Source organism: Amblyraja radiata, chromosome 1 (assembly GCF_010909765.2).
Source record: "Amblyraja radiata isolate CabotCenter1 chromosome 1, sAmbRad1.1.pri, whole genome shotgun sequence".
Lineage (NCBI taxonomy): Eukaryota > Metazoa > Chordata > Chondrichthyes > Rajiformes > Rajidae > Amblyraja > Amblyraja radiata.
The window spans coordinates 121,951,464-121,978,575 of NC_045956.1; the positions used below are offsets into that span (position 1 = coordinate 121,951,464).

The following is a 27,112-nucleotide window of genomic DNA, read 5'->3' on the forward strand; positions in this document are numbered from 1 at the left end:
ATCGTGGCTTGGTTCGGCAACTTGAGCGCCCAGGAGCGGAAAAGACTACAAAAAGTAGTAAACACTGCCCAGTCCATCATCGGCTCTGACCTCCCTACCATCGGGGGGGATCAAAAAGGCTGGCATCATCATCAAGGACCCACACCATCCTGGCCACGCACTCATCTCCCTGCTACCTTCAGGTAGATGGTACAGGACCCCGAGGACTGCAACGACCAGGTTCAGGAATAGCTACTTTCCCACAGCCATCAGGCTATTAAACTCAACTGAAACAAACCTCTGAACATTAATAGGCCATTATCTGTTTATTTGCACTTTATCTGTTTATTTATTCATGCGTATATATTTATGTAATGGTATATGGACACACTGATCTGTTCGGTATTCATGGCTACTATATTCTGTTGTGCTGAAGCAAAGCAAGAATTTCATTGTCCTACCTGAGACACATGACAATAAACTCTGTTCACATGACTTGACTTGTAAATCTCTTTTGCTCCCGCTCCACACACATTAATATTTAGATACAGTAGTGATTTATCGTGTACCAGCATCATTCACCATAACTCTAGTGCTTACTTACAATGGTTTGGCCAATATAGGCAAGAGTCCCCAATTTCTTTTTGGCCATTTTGTCTATTTTTCCTGCTACCTTTAAGGATCTGCGGACATGCATTCCAAGAGCCAATGGATATTTTTTAAGGCAGAGATAGATAGATTCTTGATTAGTACCGGTGTCAGGGGCTATTGGGAAAAGGCAGGAGAATGGGATTAGCAGTGAGAAATACATCAGCCATGATTGAATGGCAGAGTAGACTTGATGGGCCGAATGGCCTAATTCTGCTCCCATCACTTATGAACTTAGGAGCCCTCTACAACTCTTACAATCCTATTTATAGTGCAATATATATCCCAACTTGCCCTATGAAAAATGTACAACTTCACACTCACCATTTGTCATGAATGCCCCATCTAACTGGATGGCTTACTCCTGACTCAAACTTTTAACTGCAATACCAACTTTCATGCAATTGATAATCTTCCTAATCATGGCCCCTGGGTCTGAAGAAGGGATCCAACCGAAACGTTACCTATTTCTATTCTCCAGAGATGCTGCCTGACCAACACCCCCCCCCCCCCCCCCCCCCCCCCCCCCTCCCCCAGTTATTCCAGCATTTTGTGACAGTCTTCAGTATAAACCTGCATCTGCAATTCCTTCCTGCACACCCTGTATTTATGTCCAAGTCAATAAAAAAGCAGTAATACTAAATCTAGAGGAGCCATACAGGCCACAAACACACTGTCAAAGTTATTTGGACTGAGCATCATTCCATTCTTTCTCTCAGAGAAATTTTATTTTGCCACTTGCCAGTTTCACTTGGATCTCATGGGTTTCTCTTTTCTTGGTCAATCATCTATGTCAAACACATCACTAACGTCCATACAGATGACACAAAACACACCACACTTGTCACTTTAAAATGTTCATTCAGACACAAACAAACGTCACTTAATACTGTAAATCCACTGTAAGCTGGAAAGATTTCTCAATGTCTCTGAAGGCTGATTTATGTTCTTGTTCAGAGTATTTTCCAATAATTGCACCACTGGTCTAATGCAATGACAGCCTTGTAGTTAGTTAATACCAGATTAGCCCTCCACATAATACCACCAGCCAAAATGAAAATGAAAGTCATTTTCTGTCTTGCTTCTTTAAGAGCCTGGGATACATTCATGTCAACCTGACGATTAACCAACTTTTGAACTTGCTATATTTTTTAAATGCAACCTCACCATTCTTCACATCATTTCTCTCCAATGTCATTGTTTGCATCACGAGGACAGATGCTATCATTTAGAACCATAGCCCGAATATGAACTTCTGAGACCTAATAACCTAATCTCCAAGAGAACCATATCCTTTAATTCATTTACTTGGGAGAATGATGTCAATGGCAATCCTAGCATTTATTGTTTGCCCCAAATTTAAAAGTCAACCCCATCAGCCAAAAATGAAACTCTGGATGCTGGAAAACTAAAAAGACACTAAATACTTAACAGGCCAGGAGAGAGAAAAGCATTAATATTTCAGATCATGATCTTTCATTGCACAAAGAGAGCACATCTCTGTTCTTTCTCCACAGAGGCTGCCAAACATTTCCAACATTTTCTATGTTTATAATCACACCAGCAAATTTGGATGCACCAATGGACCCAAAATGGGTAGGAGTGTTCTTTCCCTCATGGGAGTTTTTGAACAAGATAGGACTTTACAACAATCAAGTAGCTTACTGATATTGAAGCTAGTTTTTCTTTTAAATTGCAAGCATACTGAATGCGTCAAGTTTGAATTCGACAACTGCCACAATGAGATTTGAATTAATCTCTGGATCAATGATCCAGAGCCCAGGCTACTAGTCAAATAACTCAATAGCACGTTACCTTTTACATTTCTTACCCTCTACTCTACCGCTTCAGAAACATTAAATTATTGTCGTTGACTCAAGGAATCCTTCCCAAGATGGGGTAGGTGTTTTCTAGTTTACCTGCCACTTATTTCCACACACAACCTCTTTGCCATCCCCATTCCCTGTTTAAATGTCAGCCTGTGCCTTCTGTACCGAATATTTATTCTACTTTTCCAGAGCTTTTGCTTTATCTCCAACCTGCATTCCTTGCCATCCATGGAAGTCTGATTGTGGGAACATTTGTTTTGATTGCTTGACAACTCCTCAATGTCTCAGTCTGCTCTGACAACAACATGATGGAAAGTATCCGTCAATTCAATAAAACCAAGTACTGTTTGCTCTTTTGTTGAAAGTATGAGATGTGAAAATACTCCCAATGCATTTTTAGAAAATCTGCAGTTTTATACCGTTTATTCTAGTTTATGTTTAGTGACTTGAATCTCCTGTTACTGCATTAATTATTTTTGCATTTCTCAAACTTGCCTGTACAGTTGCTTTTCCCCTCGGACTGTTTGGTGGGTATCTCTTGTTTTCAAGAGAGAGTTAGATTTCGCTCTTAGGGCTAAGGGAATCAAGGGATATGGGGAAAAAGCCAGAACGGGGTACAGATTTTGGAAGATCAGCCATGATCATATTGAATGGCTGGCTCGAAGGGCGGAATGGCCTACTCCTGCACCTATTTTCTATGTTTCTATAGTCTACAGTAATGTTCTGCCTTCTGGTGATCTTTCCTACAAATCACCCTTCTTCAGTTATCATTGTTATTTTGAATCAATATTGCCACACATCAAAATTTTTAATTTCCTCTAATGAGCTTTACAAATATGAATGTTGATGTGCCATTCCTACCCATCTTTAAACCATGACCACATACACCACAAGCCTTTCCTTGCCTTTAGTTAATCATCTTTATCGTCTAGACTCCTTGCATTAAAATATAAACAATTAAACATTAATAAACATCTGTGTCCCTTTTCCTGCACCGTTCATTTCCTGTCATCCACCTTCAGAATGCTGCCTTCCCTAAACCTTACCTTCTGCATTCCAATTTTTCCTCTTGAAATGCTGTCAAGTTTCTATGCTCAACAGACTAATTTAAACTCATCACAAAAACAATATCAAACCTCCCTAGAAGAGATATTAATTCAAAGGTATACAAAAATGCTGGAGAAACTCAGCGGGTGCAGCAGCATCTATGGAACGAAGGAAATAGGCAACTTTTCGGGCCGAAACCGTTCTTCAGAACTTTTCCAGCATCTGCAGTTCCTTCTTAAACACAGATATTAATTCAAACTGTGCTTAGATTAAATATTCAACATGTATAGTTCCACAGAATCTGTCCCATCCCAAGAATCTAAAGCCTCATTGCTGTAACATTCCTTACACCAGTCATTTGTGCTATTCGCCCATCTCTGTACACCATGGCACACATTCCCGGCAATAATCCGCAGATTACATTTTATATTTAAATTTCCTAGCAATACGAGGCTATGCCTATTCTCGGAGTGATCCTATCAAACCTATTCCCCCAAATTTCCACATTACCCATTCTCTTTGGCATGTCCATCGACACCATCCCAATTCTCCTACCACCCACCTACACCAGAGGTATTTTATGGTAGCCAATTAGCTTAATAATCAGCAAATCTTTGGGATGCAGAAGGATACATATGGAGTTATGGGTAGAATGTGAGATTTTCCACATGGGCAACACCAGAGATCAGTATCAAACGAAGAACTGCTGAAACTGTGAGGCTCCAAAGGTAATGCAAGCTCTGCACATACAGCACAGGACGGGAGAATCCAACCTGGGTCCCTGGAGCAGACAGCTCTCCTGCCTTTTAATGTCATTCCTCGCTCCATGTATATTATCTGCCTGCTGGACCTCATTCAATCTTCAATACAATGGTATCAGGACCACATCTAGCTGTTCATTCTCTATGCTTAGGATTTCTCAGTCATTCGCGACAGTCGCAAAACAATATGCCATCCTGGTATCACAAGGTAGGCCATAGAAACATTATAATTCTCTATCATTACAGCTCTGCAGTTCCATCTACCTAGAGCCAGTGCTACTGAGTCACCTGCATGTGTTTAGTTTAGATGCAGAGGTTAAGTGAAAAAACAATATTTTGTATGCTATCCAGTTGTTTCATTTGCAGCTACAGGTGCACAACCTTTTATCCGGAGTTCCGGAAACCGAAAAGCTCCGAAAACCGGACATTTTTTCCAGGATGTCGTCTGCACACCAAAGCTCGCGTTTGGCGCCAAACTTGACCCGAAACGACCCACGGTCAACCCAGGTCTGTACTACTGTAGCGGCTGCCTCCTCCCCGGAGACCGAGGAGACACTTAAACATCTGTAAATCATTGCTTAAATGTTAGTCAGTTAGTTTGGAGGGCTTTTATGTGAAGGGGGAAACTTTAATTCTTAGTCCCCTACCTGGTCGGAGAGGCGGGGAGCGGGCAATGCCTTACCGGGTCGCCGTGCGGTAAGCTCCGGAGCGCTGTGGCCGCCGACTCCCAACATCGCGGAGCTGGGGCTGCGGGCGTCTGGCCACGGGCCGTGCTGGATTTAGAGCGCCGTGCAGCCAGGGGCAGAGTTGCCGGGGTCGGAGCTACAATCAGCGCCGCCCGCTGGCCGGACGCCCGCAGCCCCAGCTCCGCGATGTTGGGAGTCGGCGGCCACAGCGCTCCGGAGCTTACCGCACGGCGACCCGGTAAGGCATTGCCCGCTCCCCGCTGGTATCCCAGCGCTGCGACGCCGCCGACTCCCAATATCGCGGAGCTGGGGCTGCGGGCGTCCGGCCGCGGGCGGCGCTGGATTTGGAGCGCCGCGCAGCCATGGGTAGAGTTGCCAGGGTCAGAGCTCCGTCCAGCGCCGCCCGCAGCCCCCAGCTCCGCGATGTTGTGTGTCGGCGGCCACAGCGCTCCGGAGCTTACTGCACGGCGACCTGGTAAGGCATTGCCCGCTCCCCGCCTCTCCGACCAGGTAGGGGACTAAGAATTAAAGTTTCCCCCTTCACCCCCCCCACCACATAAAATCTCTCCAAACTAACTGACTAACATTTAAGCAATGATTTACAATGATTCCCCGGTCTCCGGGGAGGAGGCAGCCGCTCCAGACCTTTCAAGCCGCCCGCGCTACCTACCTAATCTACGCTAAAAATCTTCCATTCGGAAATCCGAAAAATTCCGAAATCCGAGAAGTGTCTGGTCCCAAGGCTTTCGGATAAAAGGTTGTGCACCTGTAATAGTCAAAACAGATTACATACCATGGCTCAGACAGACCTGCTCAACTGGATGCCACAATCTACATCTGCTAAACTTCAGTTGGCAATAATCTCATTGCAGAGCCCAGGCTGCATTGCTGGTGATATAGTTTTCAGATCAGATATTCAACAAAAAAGGACCTTAACACAACCTTGATTCATATGAAGAGAGTCAAATGCAAGAAATTAAGAATGAGGGTAGACTGCTTATGATCCAAATAACTAATAAAAACATTATTATCTAATCACTGTCACATGTCATTTGTGGAACCTAACTATATGCAAAGTGGCTGCTTTTTCTACAACTCATCAAACTACTTTGTTAATCATTGTGCTTTGGGATGTCCCATGGATATGAACGATCCCATTGTTTTCATACTGGCAGGTCTCTATTCCCACTTAGCGCAGGCTTCAACTGTTGCAACATTAGATTACCGTGTCACCATGCATCCTGGAAAGAGAAAAGCCAGCATGTCATAAACGGATAGGAAGAAATGTTTACATACGGACTTTTAAGTCAAGAAAAGTATTCGATCAGGGTGATGGTTGAAACTTTTTTAAACTTTGTTTGAAAGAAAGATGGCTAAATTAAAGCCTACTTTAAGCTGCAGCCTAAAGTTTGTGTTCCCAAGGGCATTGTTTTTTACCACAAAAGTTAGTGCTTAATTTTAGCTTTTAGAGATTTTGTTCTGTATGTTAGTGTTTTTTTTTTTTTTTAAGTGATCGGTCTAAACCTCCCAGTGTACTTAAAATATATTTCCTTCAATATTTCCTACAAAGTTAGTATTAAAAATCTAAATACATGGCAATTTCAGGGCAAGTCATATTAATAAACTTATGATGGTTCCCAATTTAAGGGCAAATTCAGGACCCCAAAGGGGCAGCAATTCTTCAATCGTTACGATTGTAAAATTCAGATTTATACTTTGTTCGAATCTATATTAGAATTTGAAAAATCATTTAATTTCATCTGCATTCATGTTGTATTTGTGTTTACTGCACTCAAGCAGTGGTTTCCAATCACCTCAAATTGCCCCTGCTGGTAATGCAATCAGCATCTACCAATACTTTGTTCTGGTATTAATGCCATTCAAAATACTCTACCTAGACAGAACAAGTTTGACAAGACAGAATCTATAACTGCATCACTGGGACCTCCTCCACTCCTTAAACAAAAAAAAGTTGAAATGATTCATCGAAAAAAATAAACATCAAAATGGAATTCCAGAAAGCTCGATAATCCAAAATAATGTGTTTTGTTCAGTAACTTTAATGCTGTGGCTCAATCTATAACTTGAAAATCGGCAATCTAATGGAGAAACCTTATTGAAATTCCAATGATTGCTTTTGCCTTTGAAAACAGAACTGGAGAAAGCAAGCCCCTGGAGCCCAAATTCTAACTGACAAACTTCTATAATAGCTGCATTTATCCTGAGGAATGAATTTTATGTTCAAACTTGTTCCTGGCATACACAGGTCCATGGTGCAAATCTGTAGTAAAACTGATAATATATAGCAGTCTTTCAGAGGTTTTAGATAGCAGTCTTTCAGATAGCATGCCTAGCGATTATCTATTTGGTCCAATTAATCTGTGGGTCACTGAAGAGGACTACAAGTGGCAATTCTAACATATAACCAATTCAATAGGTGATGTCAGGCCAAACTGCACAATGAAAGCAATTCATAGCAGTGTGGTTTGATCCTAGGTGAACAAATATAACCAATAATCACATTGATCAAAACCACATTGCATTAACAAGGCCTTCCTCCTTTACCGTAAGAAAAATTACGGGAAAAAATCTGACCAAAGAACAGACCTTCAAGAACTTTAGGAAGTTCCATAGTATTTTCCAGTCACTTAAATTTTATCTATAGTCACTGGTGAATTATAATGAAATGCGGCATCCAATCTCCACACCACATAATCCTATTAACAGCAATTGACCAAACAATCTGTTTCAGTGACTGAAAGATAAATATTAGGCAGGATATTAAGAATCACCACACTGCTTGCTTTATTTTAAAAAACATTTTAAGTTGTGCTGTGGGATCTTTTATGCCAATTTTGATGGCCAGAGCAGACCTCTGTTTAACATTCTATCCCAGACACATCACCTCCTTCATCCTCACTGAAGTAACAGCCTGAATTATTTGTTCAAGTCTCTGGAGTCGGACTTGATCCCCCAACCTTTTGATTCAAGAGGCACAAGGATGACAACTAATCCAGGCCTAGTCAAGATGTTCATCAGTAAAATTTCAAAGAAAGAAATGTGTAATTAAATGTTTTGCTTTCTTTCTTTAGTCTAGCATCGGTAGTGGGGAAACTGCTAGTCAGTTATTAAAGATGGGATAGCAGCACATTTGGAAAGTGGTGAAATCATTGGACAAAGTCAGCATGGATTTACAAAAGGTAAATCATGTCTGACGAATCTTATAGAATTTTTCGAGGATGTAACTAGTAGCGTGGATAGGGGAGAACCAGTGGATGTGGTGTATCTGGACTTCCAGAAAGCTTTCGACAAGGTCCCACATAAGAGATTAGTATACAAACTTAAAGCACACGGCATTGGGGGTTCAGTATTGATGTGGATAGAGAACTGGCTGGCAAACAGGAAGCAAAGAGTAGGAGTAAACGGGTCCTTTTCACAATGGCAGGCAGTGACTAGTGGGGTACCGCAAGGCTCAGTGCTGGGACCCCAGCTATTTACAATATATATTAATGATCTGGATGAGGCAATTGAAGGCAATATCTCCAAGTTTGCGGATGACACTAAGCTGGGGGGCAGTGTTAGCTGTGAGGAGGATGCTAGGAGACTGCAAGGTGACTTGGATAGGCTGGGTGAGTGGGCAAATGTTTGGCAGATGCAGTATAATGTGGATAAATGTGAGGTTGTCCATTTTGGTGGCAAAAACAGGAAAGCAGAATATTATCTAAATGGTGGCTGACTAGGAAAAGGGGAGATGCAGCGAGACCTGGGTGTCATGGTACACCAGTCATTGAAAGTAGGCATGCAAATCTGAGGAAGGACATTATTGCCATAGAGGGAGTGCAGAGAAGGTTCACCAGACTGATTCCTGGGATGTCAGGACTGTCTTATGAAGAAAGACTGGATAGACTTGGTTTATACTCTCTAGAATTTAGGAGATTGAGAGGGGATCTTATAGAAACGTCCAAAATTCTTAAGGGGTTGGACAGGCTAGATGCAGGAAGATTGCTCCCGATGTTGGGGAAGTCCAGGACAAGGGGTCACAGCTTAAGGATAAGGGGGAAATCCTTTAAAACCGAGATGAGAAGAACTTTTTTCACACAGAGAGTGGTGAATCTCTGTAACTCTCTGCCACAGAGGGTAGTCGAGGCCAGTTCATTGGCTATATTTAAGAGAGAGTTAGATGTGGCCCTTGTGGCTAAGGGGATCAGAGGGTATGGAGAGAAGGCAGGTACGGGATACTGGATGATCAGCCTAATCCTGCACCTAATTTCTATGTTTCTATGTTTAAGTAATATCATTGGACAGGCAGCATCCATTTTTATTGCTTGTTGTTGCTTACAGGGAAGTACATGGAGAAGGGTGATGCAGTTAAGGCAGTAAGTCTTGTGTGCCTTGAATTAACCAGAAATACACACATACGACCTTCATCTTTGTAAAATGATTGGTTCAGTATTACATGTGATTGACACTCAATCACATCCAACTCTGAACCTGATCTTGGTTGACCTCAGCCCGCTGACTATGAAGACTGAAGAGATAGAAATTGATTTTTGAGAGTGCACACTAAAGCATATTAAAAACCGAATTTTAAAAAGTCTTTTCATCACAGATCTGAAAAGGAACGCATGTCTATTATTGGAAAAATAATTGTTAATTTCAAGATTCATGTTAAGTGATGCTGTTACCAAAATATCCCATTGAAAGAGTTGTACGTACTTGTATCAACCACGGAACCTTGCATTGTAATATTTTTAAAAACAACATTGACAATAATATATTGTGTTACCAAATACCCACTCACTAATAACAGACCGTTACACTGAAATGATGTAGACAGTTGTGTGAAACAATACATTGGAGGTATTTAGAAAATACTAGAAGTGGAAAGAAAATAGCTGGTATTAGTAAGGAACCATGCCTTATTTGTACTGCTAATGCTGTGCACAGGACAATATATTCACAATATCGAGATAGTCCAATCTTCAGTTGAAAATCTAATGGCAAATGCTGGAATATTCAGCAAATACTACAGAATTTCTTCTTCCAGTTCCTTTAGGAGAATTATAAAGATTGATGGGCAAGTTCCTGTGGTTGGTTGGGACTGAAAGCAACTTAAATTTCATACTGCTTATGTTCCCATGGCTCACATTGGCATTTGTACTGCTTGCATCAAGCATTTACTTGCTGGTACCGTACATTGGCCTGCATTGACCAATTTTCACCTGTGGGCATTTGAGGCAGTGTTTGTAGAGAAAGATGCACAAGCAGTTATACGAGCAAAACAAAAAAAAACCTCACTGCACTTATTCCCCTATCAAAAGAGAGGGGGGGGGGGGGGGGGGGGAGAAGGTAAGAATTTGATTAGTTCCTTCGATAAAGCGTCAATAGTTTTATTGTCATATATCCTTAAATGGAATAATGAAATTCTTACTTGCAGCAGCACAATTATATGTAAACATAGAATTCTGTAAAACACCACAATAACCCAAAAAGTTTGTTTATACAAAAAACAAACAATAGTAGTGCAAAGACAAAAACAATGTCCCCCAAGTCTCTGTAATTCAGATTTGGATGTTGGATGTTACCGAACATTACAGTGACAAATTTAAAATAAAATTTTAATTGAATATGTCTGAATATTACCAATACATTGATTTACAACAGTGACTAATTCACATTTCAACTTAGGTTGGTCAAATAGCCCCTCAATATCAGTTTCAGTTCCAAATAAGGTGTTCCACACCAGGGCATCGGAGATGTCCTCATTCTTCAGGGAACGGGGGTTTCCCTCTTCTACTATAGATGAAGCTCTCACCAGTGTCTCTTCTAGACCCCGTAACTCTGCTCTCACTCCCCCCCCCCCCCCACTTGTCCTCACCTTACACCCTACCAGCTGTCACATACAACAAATAATCCTCCGACATTTTCGCCACCTTCAATGGGATCCCACCATTGGCTACATCTCCCCATCTCCTCTTCCCGTCTGCTTTCCGCAGAGACCGCTCCCTCCGTAACTCCCTGGTCAATTCGTCCCTTCCCACCCGTAGCACTTTCCCTTGCAACTGCAGGAAATGCTACACTTGTCGTTTTACCTCCCCCCTTGACTCCATTCAAAGACCCAAGCCGTCTTTCCACGTGCGGCAGAGGTTCACTTGCACCTCCGCAAACCTCATCTATTGCATCCGCTGCTCTACGTGTCAGCTGCTCTACATCGGTGAGACCAAGTGTAGGCTTGGCGATCGCTTCGCCCAACACCTCCGCTCGGTTCGCAATAACCAACCTGATCTCCAGGTGGCTCAGCACTTCAACTCCCCTCCCATTTTGAATCCAACCTTTCTAGCCTGGGCCTCCTCCATGGCCAGAGTGAGGCCCACCGTAAATTGGAGGAGCAGCACCTCATATTTTGCTTGGGCAGTTTACACCCCCAGTGGTATGAACATTGACTTCTCCAATTTCAGGTAGTCCCTGCTTTCTCATCCCCTTTCCAGCTCTCCCTCAGCCCACTGTCTCCACCTCTTCCTTTCTTCTTCCCGCCCCCCCACCCCCTCATCAGTCTGAAGAAGGGCCTCGACCCGAAACGTCGCCCATTTCCTTCGCTCCATAGATGCTGCCTCACCCGCTGAGTTTCTCCAGCATTTTTGTCTACCTTCGATTTTCCAGCATCTGTAGATCCTTCTTAAACATTTTCTCAATTTCAGCTGCATCTTTAGGCTATGACTTTGCCACATCCCTAGCCTCCGTAAGTAATGGGACAGATTGAAAAGAAAATACTATTTTAGTATTTGTATACAAACCGCCTTTGTATTTTGGACCAAATCAGTCTTCCACATTGCAGGTAAAATAATTGGCATTTTAACCCGAGGGTGTCCAGGTTATTTTCTGGTAAATCTATTCTGCAGTCCCTTCTGGGGTAATACATTCTATAAAGATGTGGTGCCGAGAGTAATTTCACAGCAATCACACATGTTTTCATTAGAATTTTATACAGCTGTTGTTGAAAAACTTCTACCCATATGTATTTCAGGTGCAGCAGTCAACATTCCATTCATCTTCTTGAATATTTTATACACCTAAGATATTTTGTACATGAATCCCATCTCTTTGAACCTCTCTTGCTAGCTTTTCCACCTTTTAGGAAGTACTTGGTCCTATCTTTTCTGAAAATATGGTGGATGACCTCGCGTATGGCTGCACCAAAATTCACGTGCCACAGAACTGGCCACTTACTCAGAAGCTTGAAAGTGTGTAACAGACTTAGGAATGGCTGTTTCCCCCATTCTTCTTATAGACAATAGGTGCAGGAGTAGGCCATATGGCCCTTCAATCTGATCATAGCTGATCATCCACAATCAGTACCCCTTAGCCCCCCCCCCCCCCCCCCGGTCATGGCTGAGCATGGGTGTCTCCAGGATTGGAGGACGCCTGTGCATGACTTTGTTTAACGTGGGGAGACTGGTGCACAGACAGCCACCACACGGTCCTTGATAGATCTGGGTCAGGATCCACTGGCATGGAGTCCAAGACGACCGGAGACCCTGTTCTGCTGCAGCCTTCATCCGCCTTCCCAGCCGTTGTGATGTTCCACTAAGGTCAGCCATCATCCTCCACCTGTTCCACCATTGGTTCCCAAGTTACTAGGTTTCTAAATGGTCCTTCTATAAGCTAGGTGATGTCCAATTCACCTTTGCCCCAGTGCGGACATTGGAACTGGTGGGCTACCAAGCCAAAAACTATATTCTGCACTCTACCTTTTATTTGCTCTATCTATTGTACACAGGTTCGGCTAGAATGTTTCTACGTATAGCGTTATCAGATTTGATTGGATGGCATACAAAACAAAGTGTTTCACTGTACCACAGTACAGGCAATAATAATAATAATGATAAACCTGAAGTCTCAAGATATCAACATCTAAAACACAAAGCTTCCATTTACACTGCTTACAATGAATCTCTCATTGTGTCACTGGCTATTAGATGTATGGTTTTCCATCCTATCATTCAAGTCATTTATAAGAACAAAGAATATTTCTGGATCAGACACAGATCCTTGAAGGATACTACGTCACATTGTGGCAATCTGAGCACTGCAAATTTCCTTATTGGATCAATTTTGCTATATTCATTTTCAGTTGGAGTTTATGAGACATTGTAAAATGCCTCAGGAAGTACATTTAAATAATTCACAGATATTCACCCATACACAACTAGTCAATCAGACTCATCGAGGGAGATTTAACCCGCACAAAGTTGCACTGGCTCTCCTCGATCAGACCAAAATTTAAGGTGTTCAATGAATGCATCATTAATTACAACCTGTACAAATTGCCTGACGACAGACATTAAGGCAGGACAAATTTTCTTTGGCTTGCTTTTTAGTGTAATGTCTTGTTTAATTTGAATCTAGTAGAGCAGCCCGTGAATGAGAAGAGTGGCAATTTTAGCAAGAGCATTTTGTCATCATCCCAAAACACATACAGGAAACCATCAGGTCATTCTTCAGACCCATTATCTTCATCACTGGTACTTTGCTGATGTTGATACTGGCATGCCTCCAACAGCGATTCAATACAAGGTTCAACTAGCAATCCTCAACATCTACCACTAAAAGGACAATGTATTGTTAAAAAATAAAAAAAAAGCTTTCATTGCTCGATCACCTCTTTATTCTCTTAACTTTTGACATCCTTTGCAGCTTTCCTTTCACAGCTCTGATTGTCTTACCATCTTTTGCTACCTTTATATCTCTCCTAGTCACTAGAATTCATGCTGGTGTTTCCCCTTTCCCATGCTCTGTTTATATTGTGAACCATGACATTTAGTTACCAAAAAACAGGATTGCCTCTAGAGGCATACTAGTTCTTCAGAAACGCCAAATTTCTTTTTGTATGCCTTTTACTCGTGTAATTCTTCAGGGCTCGAAATTAGCGGTTGCCCGGGTGCCATTGACCACCCAAAGTGCTGCCGGGCAACCTAAACGGCGACTCATTTTGCCCGGCTTGGCACGCAGATACTGGCTTATACCGATAGACACAAAAAACTGGAGTAACTCCGCGGGTCAGGCAGCATCTCTGGAGAATAGTAACGAGACGTTTCGTGTCGGCGGCGGCTGTATTGCAGGCCAAAGATACTAGGTGCGTGGTGACGAAGGGTCGGAGCGAATGACGGGCCCCGAACAGTGGCAACAGCGGTTCCACCGCCTCCTCCCGCACCCCGCCCGGCGGAAGGAGGCCTCCCTCTCCCTCCCTCCCTCTCTCGGCGTGCGAGAGGGGTTGTTTTGAAAGCGCCGTTGGCTGATTTGCAAGCAGCGGCCGCTATCGCCCTGATAACGGCCGCTGCTTGCAAATCCGCCAACGGTGCTTTCAAAACAACCCCTCTCGCACGCCGAGGCCGGGAGAGAGAGAGAGAGAGAGGGAGGGAGGTCTCCTTCCGCCGCCTGAAGCAGCTGCACCAAAGATCCTATAGCTATAAGATCTTTGAGCTGCACCGCTCGGCCCCGCACCTTCCTGTTGGCTGGAGGAGGGGAGGCGGTGGAGAGGAGATCCCAACCGCCACCCCCTTTGGCGGCGGCACTTTGGCATTGGATAGGGACGGCCAAGACAGCGGGGCGATGTTGTCCGAAGAGCGCTGACCTTCCTGACCTACTAATTCACCTGCCTCAATCCATCCATTACGCACCAATTGCCATCTCACCCCGCCCCCCGCCATCTATCCACCCCGCACTGATTCACACACACCCTGACCCTATTGTGCTTCATGGTCTTCAGAGCGAACATTGACTATGTTTGCTTACGGAATGCAATCAAATGTGTTTTAATTCCCAATGTTATTATTTGTTTTGACACCTTTAAACATATTACCAAAAGAACATTTGCTGCAGTTATGTCCTTTGGCCATCTCTTGTCAGTTAGTGTAATGTTTAACCTGTCAGATGGGTATAGTCGGTTTTAACAGCTATTATCATAAAATGCCTTTAGAAATTTCCTTGCAACCTGTATATTTTGTTATGGATAAATTATGTGGGAAGCGAGAGTGTTTCTGTACCAATAGCAATAACGACCCATGCTATGGCCATGTCATGGTAATTTTCGGTCCTTCACAGAAAACATGCTTGCATCAATCTGTAGTGTGTATGGTTAAGCATATATGTTACCATGGTCCAGGATTTATTGACACAGGTTGATCATATGCTGAATAATCCAACCACATTTTTGTTTGGAAGTGGAAAGAACTAATATTAATTGCAATGTGTAAAAAGAGTTGAGATACTGTATTATAATTTTGCTGCATGTCATTGTGTTCACATGGACTCCCCCACCTGCAAGCTCGCATCTGAATTCGCCTTTTGACTTGACAACTTCTCTCTCACTCAGCACGTCACCTTTCCCACCCATGACAAAGGTCACATCCTTGACCTGGTCTGCTCCACAAATCAACCGGTACTCGACCTCCATCCTTGCCTCTTCCCCCTCTCTGATCATAAACTTATACGGTTCACCATCCCTTCTTCGACACCTCGCCCCTGCTTCCTTCGAGAAATCACCTTCCGTAATCTAAAATCCATTTATCCCCTCCATCTCTCTGACCTCCTCTCCACCACTCTCCCCCTGGACTCAGCCCCAATCTCACCTGATGATCTCACAAACCATCTCAACTCCACCTTGTCTACCTCCCTTAACACTATGGCCCCCCTCAAAACAAGAACCGTAACTTTCAACACATCTTCACCCTGGTACACACCTGCACTTCATAAACTGAAACAGACTGGTCGCCGACTTGAACGACTCACAAAGAAATCATCTCTCACAGTCCACCTTGAAGCTTACAAACTCCACCTCACCGATTACAAAGATGCCCTCATTGCTGCAAAATCTGCCTACCTCTCCTCCATATTCACTGATCCCTGCCTAAACCACAGAACCCTCTTCTCCACAGTGGGCAACCTCCTCAAGCCTTGAGCAAACACTCTCCCTACCTCTACTCCGGATCTCTGCAACTCATTCCTCCACTTTTTCGCTGATAAAATCAGCACCATCTATCAATCTTTATCCCCTGTACCCGACTCCCCAGCATCTACTCCACCACCTACCAAGGCCCTTCCTTTCAACATCTCCACTGACCTCCTTACCCCTCCTCCACACTGCTTCCTCTCCCAGTTTGACCTGGTCACCCCTATTGAAATCTCCAAACTCATCAGCTCTTCCAAACCCACTACCTGCTCCCTCGACCCTCTCCCCACTCCCCTGCTGAAGTCCTGCCTCCCCGTTCTCTGCCCCTACCTCACTAATCTCTTCAACTCCTCATTGTCCCAAGGAATTGTCCCCTCTGCTTTCAATACTGCTGCTGTCACACCAATCTTAAAGAAACCTGGTCTTGATCCCTCCTCTCTCATTAACTACCGCCCAATCTCAAACCTCCCCTTTCTTTCAAAAACCCTGGAGCGTATCGTTGCGTCACAACTTCATTCCCACCTCCTTGCGTATAACCTACTTGAACCCCTCCAATCTGGCTTTTGCCCCCTCCATAGCACAGAAACTGCTCTCCTCAAAGTCCTCAACGACCTCACCTCTGCTGACACTGGTTCCCTCAACATCCTCATCCTCCTCGACCTGAGCGCAACCTTCGATACAGTGAACCATGACATCCTGCTCACCAGACTCAAAGACCTCGGCATTGAAGGCTCTGCACTCAGCTGGCTCCGTTCCTACCTTTCCAACAGATCCCACTTCATCTCTCTCCACAACCACACCTCTGCTACAGCCACAGTCACTCAAGGCGTTCCCCAAGGCTCCGTACTCGGCCCCCTCCTCTTCATCATCTACATCCTCCCCCTTGGTCAGATACTCCGCCACTTCAACCTGGACTTCCACTGTTACGCCGATGACACCCAGATCTACCTCGGCACCAAATCCCCCCACAACCCCCCCCCCCCCCCCCTCTCCCATATCAACTCCTGTTTGTCAGCTATAAAAACCTGGATGCAACATAACTTCCTCAAACTCAACAGCGATAAGACAGAATTCCTCCTCATAGGCTCCAAAGGCACACTCAGCAAAATCAATAACCCCACTCTCACCATCGACGGCACCACTGTCTCCCCATCTCCCCAGGCCCGCAACCTTGGCGTGATCTTTGATTCCACCCTCTCTCTTGAGCCTCACATCCGCCATGTCATTAAAACCTCCTTCTTTCATCTCCGCAACATCGCCAAACTCAGACCCTCTCTCACACCTCCCGCTGCTGAAAGACTCATCCATGCCTTCATCTCCTCCTGACTGGACTATTGCAACTCACTTCTCCTTGGCATCAGCTCCACCTACATCAACCGACTCCAACTGGTCCAGAACGCAGCCGCCCGACTCATCACCCACACCAAATCCTGGCATCACATCACTCCAGTCCTCAAACAACTTCACTGGCTTCCCATCTCCCAACGGATCACCTACAAAATCCTGATCCTCACTTACAAAGCCTTCCACCATCTGGCCCCCCCATATCTCACTGACCTCCTCTCCCCCTACCAACCCTCACGGTCCCTCATATCCACATCAGCCGGTCTCCTCTCCATCCACAAGTCCAACCTCTGCAGTTTTGGGGACTGAGCCTTCTCCAGGGCAGCTCCCAGGCTCTGGAACTCCCTCCCCCAACTGATCCACAATTCCGTGTCCCTCACCATCTTCCAGTCCCGCCTCAAGACCCATCTCTTCACCTCTGCCTAACCTTAGCCCCACGTCCCCCTCCCTTTTCATCTGTGCATTAATTGCCTCATATTGTGTTTTGAATTGTATTCTGTCTTTACTTTGTGTACTAGTCATGTCTCTACTATTTATTTCATTCCCCTTACATGTTTTTCCTCTACCTGCTAAATTTTTGTAAGGTGTCCTTGAGACTCTTGAAAGGTGCCCATAAATAAAATTTATTATTATTATTATTGTGGTATATATCATGTCTTGATTGGTGAATATGTTGAGTTCGTGAGTTATTTGAAGCAGAAATAATATGTGAATGTAGACAAAAGTGCTGGAGAAACTCAGTGGATGTGGCAGCATCTATGGAGCGAAGGAAATAGGCAACGTTTTGGGCCAAAACCCTTCTTCAGACTGATGGGTTTCGGCCTGAAACGTGGCCTATTTCCTTCGCTCCATAGATGCTGCTGCACCCGCTGAGTTTCTCCAGCACTTTTGTCTACCTTTGATTTTCCAGCATCTGCAGTTCCTTCTTGAACACGTTATGTGAATGCTTCATTGAGCATAATTCCGACTGGTAACTACGCACTTCGTCCGAGCACATTATCGCACACGTCATGCAAACCGTCTTAAATGACCACTTGAACTGTCATTTGGCAACCTAAAAAGCTGTCATGGTTGCCCGGCTGGCAACAGGGGAAAAAGGTTAAGTGAGAGCCCTGTGTATGTACTCTTATTTTGCCCATTTGCACCTTTCCCAATTTACCACGAACAATATCTCATTGCATTTGCCTTATGCCAATCTAGAATCCTAGTAACTAATGCCTTTCTTCCTTGCAAAGAGAAAACAGCAAATCAAATCCTGACTACTTTTGGATAAATTCTCATGCACTATTAGGTCATCAAATCTGGCTCATTACTAAATCGCACATAGCTTGTGACTTTGTTCCAGAAAATTATCCCATACATTAAAATTCATTATTTTTCAGACCAGTTGGCTTGCTGCAATCTATGCTACAAGTGAAAATCCTTCATTAAAAGTAAATTGCCTTTTCCACATAGTATTTTAATCTCCTATTTTGTGTATTCCATCACTTCATTCTATTTTTTTAAGTTTAGTGATACAGCGCCGAGAAACAGACCCTTCGGCCCACCGGGTCCACGTTGACCAGCGATCCCCGCATAATAACACTATCCCACACACACTAGGGACAATTTACACTTATACCAAGTCAATTAACCTACAAACCTGCATGTCTTTGGAGTGTGGGAGGAATCCGACGATCTCAGAGAAAACCCACGTAGATCATGGGGAGAACGTGCAAACTCCATACAGACAGCACCCGTAGTCAGGGTCGAGCCCGGGCCTCTGGCGCTGCAAGCGCTGTAAGACAGCAACCCTACCGCTGCACCACCGTGCTGGGGGTCTGTACACAAACTCAACTATACACTTAAACTCTCACAGAAATGACAACATTCAAACCTCACATCTCATAACGTTATCTTCACAGACTAAAAAAACCACAAGAGTCAGTCCCGTGCTCCCTCCTGGTGTTTTACCATAAATACTTCCGAAGTGAAAGAGAAAAAGTATTTATGCTGTGAAGCCTGCTCTAACTTGAGCAAAATTTCATAAACACCACCCTCCCCAACAGATGGTATCAAATCGGCAGGCAGTGAATCTGCTTTTATTTTGTATTCAGGTAAACACAAAATGATTTCCAAAACATTCGTATTCAGTTCTTGTAAAAACTGAAATCCTAATCTGTCATTCCAGCCCCATTACAGAATACTGGCTTTGTTTGTCATAGCTTTTATTTTCTAAGAGATATTTATTTTTCTTAGATTGCTCCTGTCACAATGTTCTTATGTCTATTTTTCAATATCAACACAAAGCATTTTACTTACATAATTGCCATTCCTCCCAAAGAAAAATGGCAGAGCTCTTGTTCCTGGCTTGCCAAGATTAGATAAAATTCCTCACTTGAAATCGTCAGAGACCATTTTCGAATAAATAGTCGAAGTCTATGCAATCTCAAAGTCTCCAGTACATTAGATCTATAAAGGCAATTACCAATGAAAATGCATCGACAGTCCCACATTAAAAAACATAAAAACATACACTGAAATTGAATTTTAGATGGACACCTTTTGTTTTATTTATATCTAGAAGATTGAAACAACTTTCTCAATCACACTTTAATATTATTCACAATATCCATGTCAGCCAATCGCTTGAAAAACATCACAAAGTACAAAGATCGAATGGGTAATTTGATATAAAAGTTGGAAAGATAACAATAAACCACATGCTAACCTTTTTCTACTTTTGAAACAGAGGTGATTGTTGAAAAGAGGTTATTTGCCTAAAATATTAAATATGTTAATAATATTAAACAACCTCTGTAAGCACAAGAGATATCAAATAGGTTTGTCTGACTCGAATAACGAGCATTAATATCCAAGTTGGCACTCTCATGCAACACCAGACTGCTGCTTTATCAGAGCTGTCACATTTCAAAGCTCTTAAGCCAAGGTCCTGTCTTCCCTCTTGGTGGATACAAAAGATCCCAGGGCATCACACTGAAGAACAGGGGAGTTATCCTTGATGACCTTGCCAATATTTATCCTACAATCACCAGCACTCAAATAAATTATCTGCTATTAGCTCAACATTGTGTATGGGTGTTACCACAACATACTGGCCACTGCATTTCCCATAACAATAGTCACACTTAAAAGACTTCATTGGCTACAAGTCGTTTTGAGATTGTGAATGATGCTCCAATTCCATCTGTCTTATCCCAGTATAAATTGGAATATTTAAAATTTACAGCGTGTACACATGAAAATAAATATGGAAATTAATTTAGTACAATGCAAGTTTAATTGATGCAACTAATGAATGATGTGCTAATTAGATGGTAGAAGATATCTATTGCAATAGGATTTTTGAGTGTTGAACATCCTTTGTAAGCTTAAAACATGAAAGGATAATAATCTTCATGATAAGCATTACTAAATTAAGGGTGTAAATAATTTGCCAAGTTAAAATTGGCAATGATTTATAGTATCTCAATAAACCCAAACTTTCATGCCAGAGATTATCATCAAGAAAATATAAAAATTAGAAAGGCAGTATTTAACTTAAATGGACAGAGGATGAAAATTTCAAAAGAGATTTAGAATGTTATGACAGTCATAGAAAGTGTCTTCAATGCTTATGAGAAATATGTGTAAAACAACTTTTGATTACCAGCAGATTCATGACGTACACTTATGGAGTTTGTCAAAACTCTGGCTTCAGCACGTCTGAAATAAGCAGCACTCTCCAAGCTTTCTTACATTATTAGAGTTGTAACAATAATGACTCAGATGAACAGCCAACCATCAACTACCCAGCAGCAAATCTAGAGTCCATAAGCAGACATAGGTCTTGAGCCTCCAGCTGCAAACAGCAGCATAGTAAATGAACTCATGACTACATTGGAGACACAAGAGACTGCAGATGCCGAAATCTCAAGCAACAAAATTGCACTGAAGCATCTATGGAGGGAAATGAACAGATAATGTTCTGGTTCAGGACCCTTCTTCCTAATCATTTTAGGACAAACAAATATGAAAAAGCTGCACCTCGAGTAGTTTATTATTTAGATTAGTTCAGTTTATTGTCACGTGTACCAAGGTACAGTGAAAACCTTTTTGGTTGCATGCTATTCAGTCAGCGGAAAGACAATGCATGATTACAATCAAGCCTTCCACAGATACAGGATAAAGGGAATAACATTTAGTGCAAGATAAAGTTCAGTAAAGTCCAAAGTCTAAGGGTCTCCAATGAGGTCGATGATAGGTCGGGACCGCTTTCTAGTTGGTTATAGGTTGGCTCAGTTGCCTGATACCAGCTAGGAAGAATTTGCCCCCGATTCTGGATGTATGCGTTTTCATACTTCTGTACTTCTTGTCTGATGGGAAAGGGAAGAAGAGGGAGTGTCTAGGGTAAGACTCATCCTTGATTATGCCGGTGGCCTTGCTGAGGCAGCATGAAATGTAGATGGAGTCAATGGAAGGGAGGTTGGTTTGCGTGATCCATCGAATACAATGACTGATGAACCCATGAAAACCTGTTTCTCAAAGTTATGCTATATGTCATTGTCAGGCACAAGAGACAGCTACAGAGCTGGCGAATGACATTTAAGTCAGAAGGCTTTGATAACAAAGAATCTGATTTTTTTTTAAACTTCTGTTTGTAATTAGTTGATATTTTACCAATTCACTAAAAATGATTGCCAGAAATGAACAGAGTAGTGTTTTCTAAAATAAACTTGATGACCTGGTAAACAATTATGTATTTTACAAGCATTGCAAAACTACCAAGTTGTTACAGTTTTACAGCAAAACTGCAGTGTGACCAGTAACACCCAAAATCAATGTCAAGTATTCCTTTAAAATGACTACTGCTAAATGTCCTTTTCCTGTGGGCTTTAAAAAATTAAAAAATACAACGGATACTTTTGTTAATTCACATGATATTTCTGAAATTTGTTTCAACACAGTTCCACATAGTACCTGATCAAATCAATGTAACCATTTCACATTGTCATGCCAAACTTTTTTTCTTGACAACAGGAGAAACTTGAATTTCCCCCCTTTAGTTCATTTCCTTGCTTCCGGTTAAAGCTGTACCACTTTGGCTATGCTATCGCAACTCTTGCCGAAGTACACATTTGAATGCAACGCCACCCTAGGCTTTCTTCATCAATTATGACCTCTTCAACCAAAATGGATCATATTTAATTGTGTACTTCAGCGAGGAGACCGAAATAAAAAGCCAATCTTAATACTTCACCATCATCCGGGAGATCATAGGCCAGGCATATGAATTAGGAGGCAGCCAGCATAATGCTTAAAATTTTCCAGGCAGGCATCAATTTTGAAATAAAAAAGCTACGTGTGTATTTACTAATAATCTTTCACTCCAAACTACAGTACGTCCCTCTTCAAACACATACTTCAGCTGGAGCCGAGCAGTCCCTATGGCAGAGCCACTGAAACCAAAAGCTGCTCTGATCCTGCAGGAATTCTTCTCCTCTGAAAATTCTTTAAAACCCTTGACATCGCTCTTGTTGAAAGCTACTAAAGCTTGCCTGTGTCTCCTGGAAGATTGCATCTTTTATTTATCGCCCCTTGGCTTATTTTCAGTGAATTCCTGGCTAAATGCAATCAGCCAAGAACCCTCCCTGTACGCACTCCTGTCATTCTTGATCGGTTGCATGCGGAGAATCAAGCGCAAAAAAAAGCTCAAAGCCAACTGAACCGGCCACCACTTCATTTTTTTTTTAAAGAAACCGATTTATTTTCGTAAAGGAAAACGTCAGGTCCAAAGAAAAGTCGACGTGCATGCTGGTATGTTAGTAACAAAAAATAAATACAACTGAGATAGAGAGAAAATCACAGCAGACACAGATTGGGCGAAAACCCCTTTAGGCGGAAGGGCACTGCACCCAACGAGCACTGGAAAATAAATGATCCTGCAGAAAAATCACGTTTGCAGGCTGCTTTAAAATTCAAATTAACCGCAGACTAAGGTGGAACGATTAAAGACAGCCAGCCACTGAAACAGAGGAAAGTAAGTGATCGTATGTGGAGGAAGGAAGACATGTTTCGGGTGGAAGCTCAAATCTGTTGAGACGCTTGGTCACCCGATCTCCTTTTCCCTTGGATGGATCCACTCTCAGTTCTTGATGGTATGAAAGGATCGCCCCAGCCAGTCTGTCACTGCCCTCCACATATATCTATCTATCTCCAATGTCTTTAACAGGCATTGAAGAAAGCTCCATTGTCCGACGGTGGAGGGTGACAGAAACAGAAGGGAACAAATAATAAACATGAAAATGGGAACAAAGTAACGAGGCGGTGGGAAGGGAATGCCTGTCGGCTATTTGATATGCGCAATTGGCAAATATAACCACGGTCGCTTCCAACAAAAGTAACTCGCCCACACCTTATCATGCATTTCAGAGAGAGAGAAAAAGCATAAAATAAAAACCTCTCTTTGTCGTCACGATTGCCAATCATTTAGAAAGAATACACTGGACCCTGCTACTGCTAAAAATTAATGTGCAAGGTTACGGGGCCGCCGTCTTTTTTTTCCGGGGAGGAATTTGGAGTTCAAAGCCCTTCTCTTTGCCTATAAAACACCCGCACACACGCAACATGACATATGCACTGCACATTTCAAAACAATATATTTAACAAATATAAAAACAGTGCTGCAAAACAGGACGCCATCTTTTTTGAAACAGATCGGAGGGGAAAAAAATTCTTTGTAGCCACAGAACATTTCAAACAATCTTCCACCAACTCGTGCGGGGTGTTAAAGGGGCGCGACGCGCTGAATGACAGGGTTAAAATCCAACGCTGTCCCGAGCCATCGAGCCGTCCTTTGCAAATAAAGGGTGTATTGTGTACACTTCTTCACCTGGCTTGCTCTTTAAATTCCTGACGTGGGCACATAATGCATTCTCCCCTCTTCACTTTGAGGTCTGATTAAAAAGAGGGAGGGGAGGAGGGGGGTGGAGGGAGAGGGAACACTTACCGACTTGAAGGACATTGTCCACACAGCCGCTTTCAAGGAGTGCGATGCCCCGTTTAAAGGGCAATCGGCTCTCGTCGTCCCCGCCGTCTTCGGCCGAATAATTGAATGAGGAATACATGCAAATCTCCCGTTCATTCCTCGGGAAGGACCAGTAGACGATTCGCCTCTGCACGGGCTCCGGGATGCGGGTGAATCGTTCTTCCACTTGCTGGAAAGGCCACTTCTCCGCCACCTTCCTGGCGCTAATGTCCAGTAGCGACTCCGGCTTGTAGGTTTTGCCGGCCGGGGCCGCCCTCAGCGGCGTCTTGGAAGGATTAAAGCCGGGCCTGCAGCAGAGCCGCTTTGCCGGTGGCTGACCGCGGTCCGCCATACTGCCTCGCTTCGCTACTGTTACATTGAAACGGAAGTTATGTACATTATAAGAGAAGCCTTTATCTGTTTACAATGAGGGCGCGCCTCGGCGCCGCAAAAAAGGGCAGGCGCTCCTTACATGGAAATACCGGGCGGGAGGGTTGTTCTTGGACGCCGGCTAATCCGCCCCTGATCCACCCGTAAAAGGAGCTTCTGCCCGTGTAGAGCGGGAGAGGCCGGGCCGGAACACAGCGGTCAGCGCCCCCGATCCCTTCGCCAATGGGCGGCCTGGCTCTACAAGGAGAGGTGGGCAGGGCCGTTCCCCAGCGTCAGCTCTCTGGTTCCCATGGCACGCCCCTGCTTCCAGGCTAGAGGGAGGGAGGGAGGGAGGACGTACAGTAATAACTGGAGAGACAATGAACAGCTGGAGAGAGGCGGCGCGGCCGGGCCGGGCAGCGTCTGGGGGGGAGGGAACATCTGTGCATGGGGAGGAGCGAGGTGGGCAGCATTTGAGGAAGAAGGGAGGTGGGCAGCAGTTGGATAAAGAGGAATGTGTAGGCAACTGCAGATGCTGGTTTGCACTGAAGATAGACAGAACGTGCTGGAGGGAGGTGGGCAGCAACTGGAGAGGGGGGAGAGAGCGGGAAAGGGGGGGGGGGAGAGAGGGGGGGTGAGGAGAGGGGGGGTGAGGAGAGGGGGAGGGTGTGGAGGGGGGGGAGTGAGGAGAGAGGGAGAGGGGGAGAGAGGGGAAGAGAGAGAGGGGGAGGAGAGGAGAAGGGGGGAGGGTGTGGAGGGGGGGGAGTGAGGAGAGAGGGAGAGGGGGGAAGAGAGAGAGGGGAAGAGAGAGAGGGGAGGAGAGGTGAAGGGGGGAGGAGAGGAGAGGGGGGAGGAGAGGAGGGGGGGGAGAGGAGAGGGGGGGAGAGGGGGGGAGAGGGGGGGAGAGGAGGAGAAGGGGGGGGAGAGGAGGAGAAGGGGGGGGAGAGGAGGAGAAGGGGGAGAGGAGGAGAAGGGGGAGAGGAGGAGAAGGGGGAGAGGAGGAGAAGGGGGGGAGAGGAGGAGGAGAGGAGGAGAAGGGGGGGAGAAGAGGAGAGGGGGAGGGGAGAGGGGGAGAGATGACGCCGTGAGGGGACGGGCGGTCGTGATAGGGAGGGAGGGAGGGGGGAAGAATGCGGGGGCGTTTCCCGGGCAGGGTTCGGTCGGTTCCTTTGTGACGCCATATAAAGGCCGGCGCTCCTTTTATGAAAGGACATGGAATGCGGGGCGTTCCTGGCGGCGGCGCGGCCCGGCCTTTGTGACGCCATATAGGGAGCCGGTAATTGACGTCGGGAGTGTTCTCCAACAACAAAGGGCGCGCGGTTGGAGCGGAGCGACGCGACTGCGTCCCAGTCCCAACACAGCAGCCCGCTTCCTGTTTGATTCAAGTCTGGGGCTTTAAAGGGAAATTTGTCTTGCAACGCTATAGGATCTCTGTGCAAAACAACACAATCGCAGCCCAGGATGCAGAAGGCGGTTTTGCTGCTGTGTTTTGTTTTTGCTGCTGTGTTTTGTTTTTGCTGCTGCTTGGAATTTTTTCCGCTTGGACCACGCCAGCTTTTCATTTGTAGGGGCGGCGGGGGTTAATCGCAGCAGATGGGTGTTTTGTGTGTGTGTGTGTATTTAGATTGGGAAGTCGGAGACCTCCCTCAACATGCCCTCTCGCAGTCTTTCTCTGCAGATATTTGAAGCTTTTTTTTGACGAACTGTTCACATTTAATGATTGCTCTTTATAAGCTTTCAGCGACATTTATACGTGGCTCGCTTTGGCACGTTTCGCAGACGGAAATTTCTTATTAACATTATCGTTGCTGGCAATTACCCATTTCTGTCCGAATCCAATTTCCGTTCGTTCTATTATAGAACGGGCCGTATCTCCGAGTGCCTCTGCCAACTTTTATTTGGTCCGAGTTTACGATAAGAATAGACTTCAGGGAAAATGACCGAACTCAATTCTTTCCTTCACAATGGTGATATTTTTATCGCGCGCTCTTGAATCCTTCAGAGATACAAACACGGCTGGAATTAATACCCATTCCACGACGAAGGCTCGGATTTTTGTTGTGCTATTCAGCGTTCCAATGTCACTCAGTTCTTTCCCATTTTGAAACTGCACAGTATTGCAATAAATCTGGCAGCAGGGCATTTAAAAAAAAAAACTATTGGCAGTTCTCGGCACAAGTTTTGGAGTACGAGAGTTTCCATAGTGTCCAAATGTTTGAACCGAGTTACTGTGTCACGTGCAGATTTCAGAGCAAGAGGGATGGGCAGGGTTGGCTCGCAATTGCACTGACGCTTTTCAATAATTCCACGGGGAAAACAGAACACTGGAGTAAGGGGGACGGCATGCATCCCACCGGGCAGAAATGCCACTGGATTGTAAAACAAGTACTGGTTCTGTGGAATTCGACAACATAAGCCAGGATTTGTCTCAAATTCCTTAAAAACCTGAGGGAACAGAATCATGAAGGCCTTGCATACCAGAGGACAACACTGAA

At 44.3% G+C, this 27,112-nt stretch overlaps 1 protein-coding gene across 2 annotated transcripts in view; it reads right to left on the minus strand.

Annotated features, from left to right (window-relative positions):
• The window catches only part of zswim6 (zinc finger SWIM-type containing 6), a 209,155-nt gene extending 184,474 nt beyond the window's left edge, over positions 1-24,681 (minus strand). The window contains exon 1 of one of the 2 annotated variants that reach the window (XM_033030045.1): positions 24,231-24,681. In XM_033030045.1, the coding sequence (XP_032885936.1) occupies positions 24,231-24,600 (370 nt within the window). In that variant the 5' untranslated portion in view covers positions 24,601-24,681. The remainder of the gene's footprint in view (positions 1-24,230) is intronic. The other variant, XM_033030040.1, reaches the window with a different exon arrangement.
• Between the last annotated feature and the right edge of the window lie 2,431 nt (positions 24,682-27,112).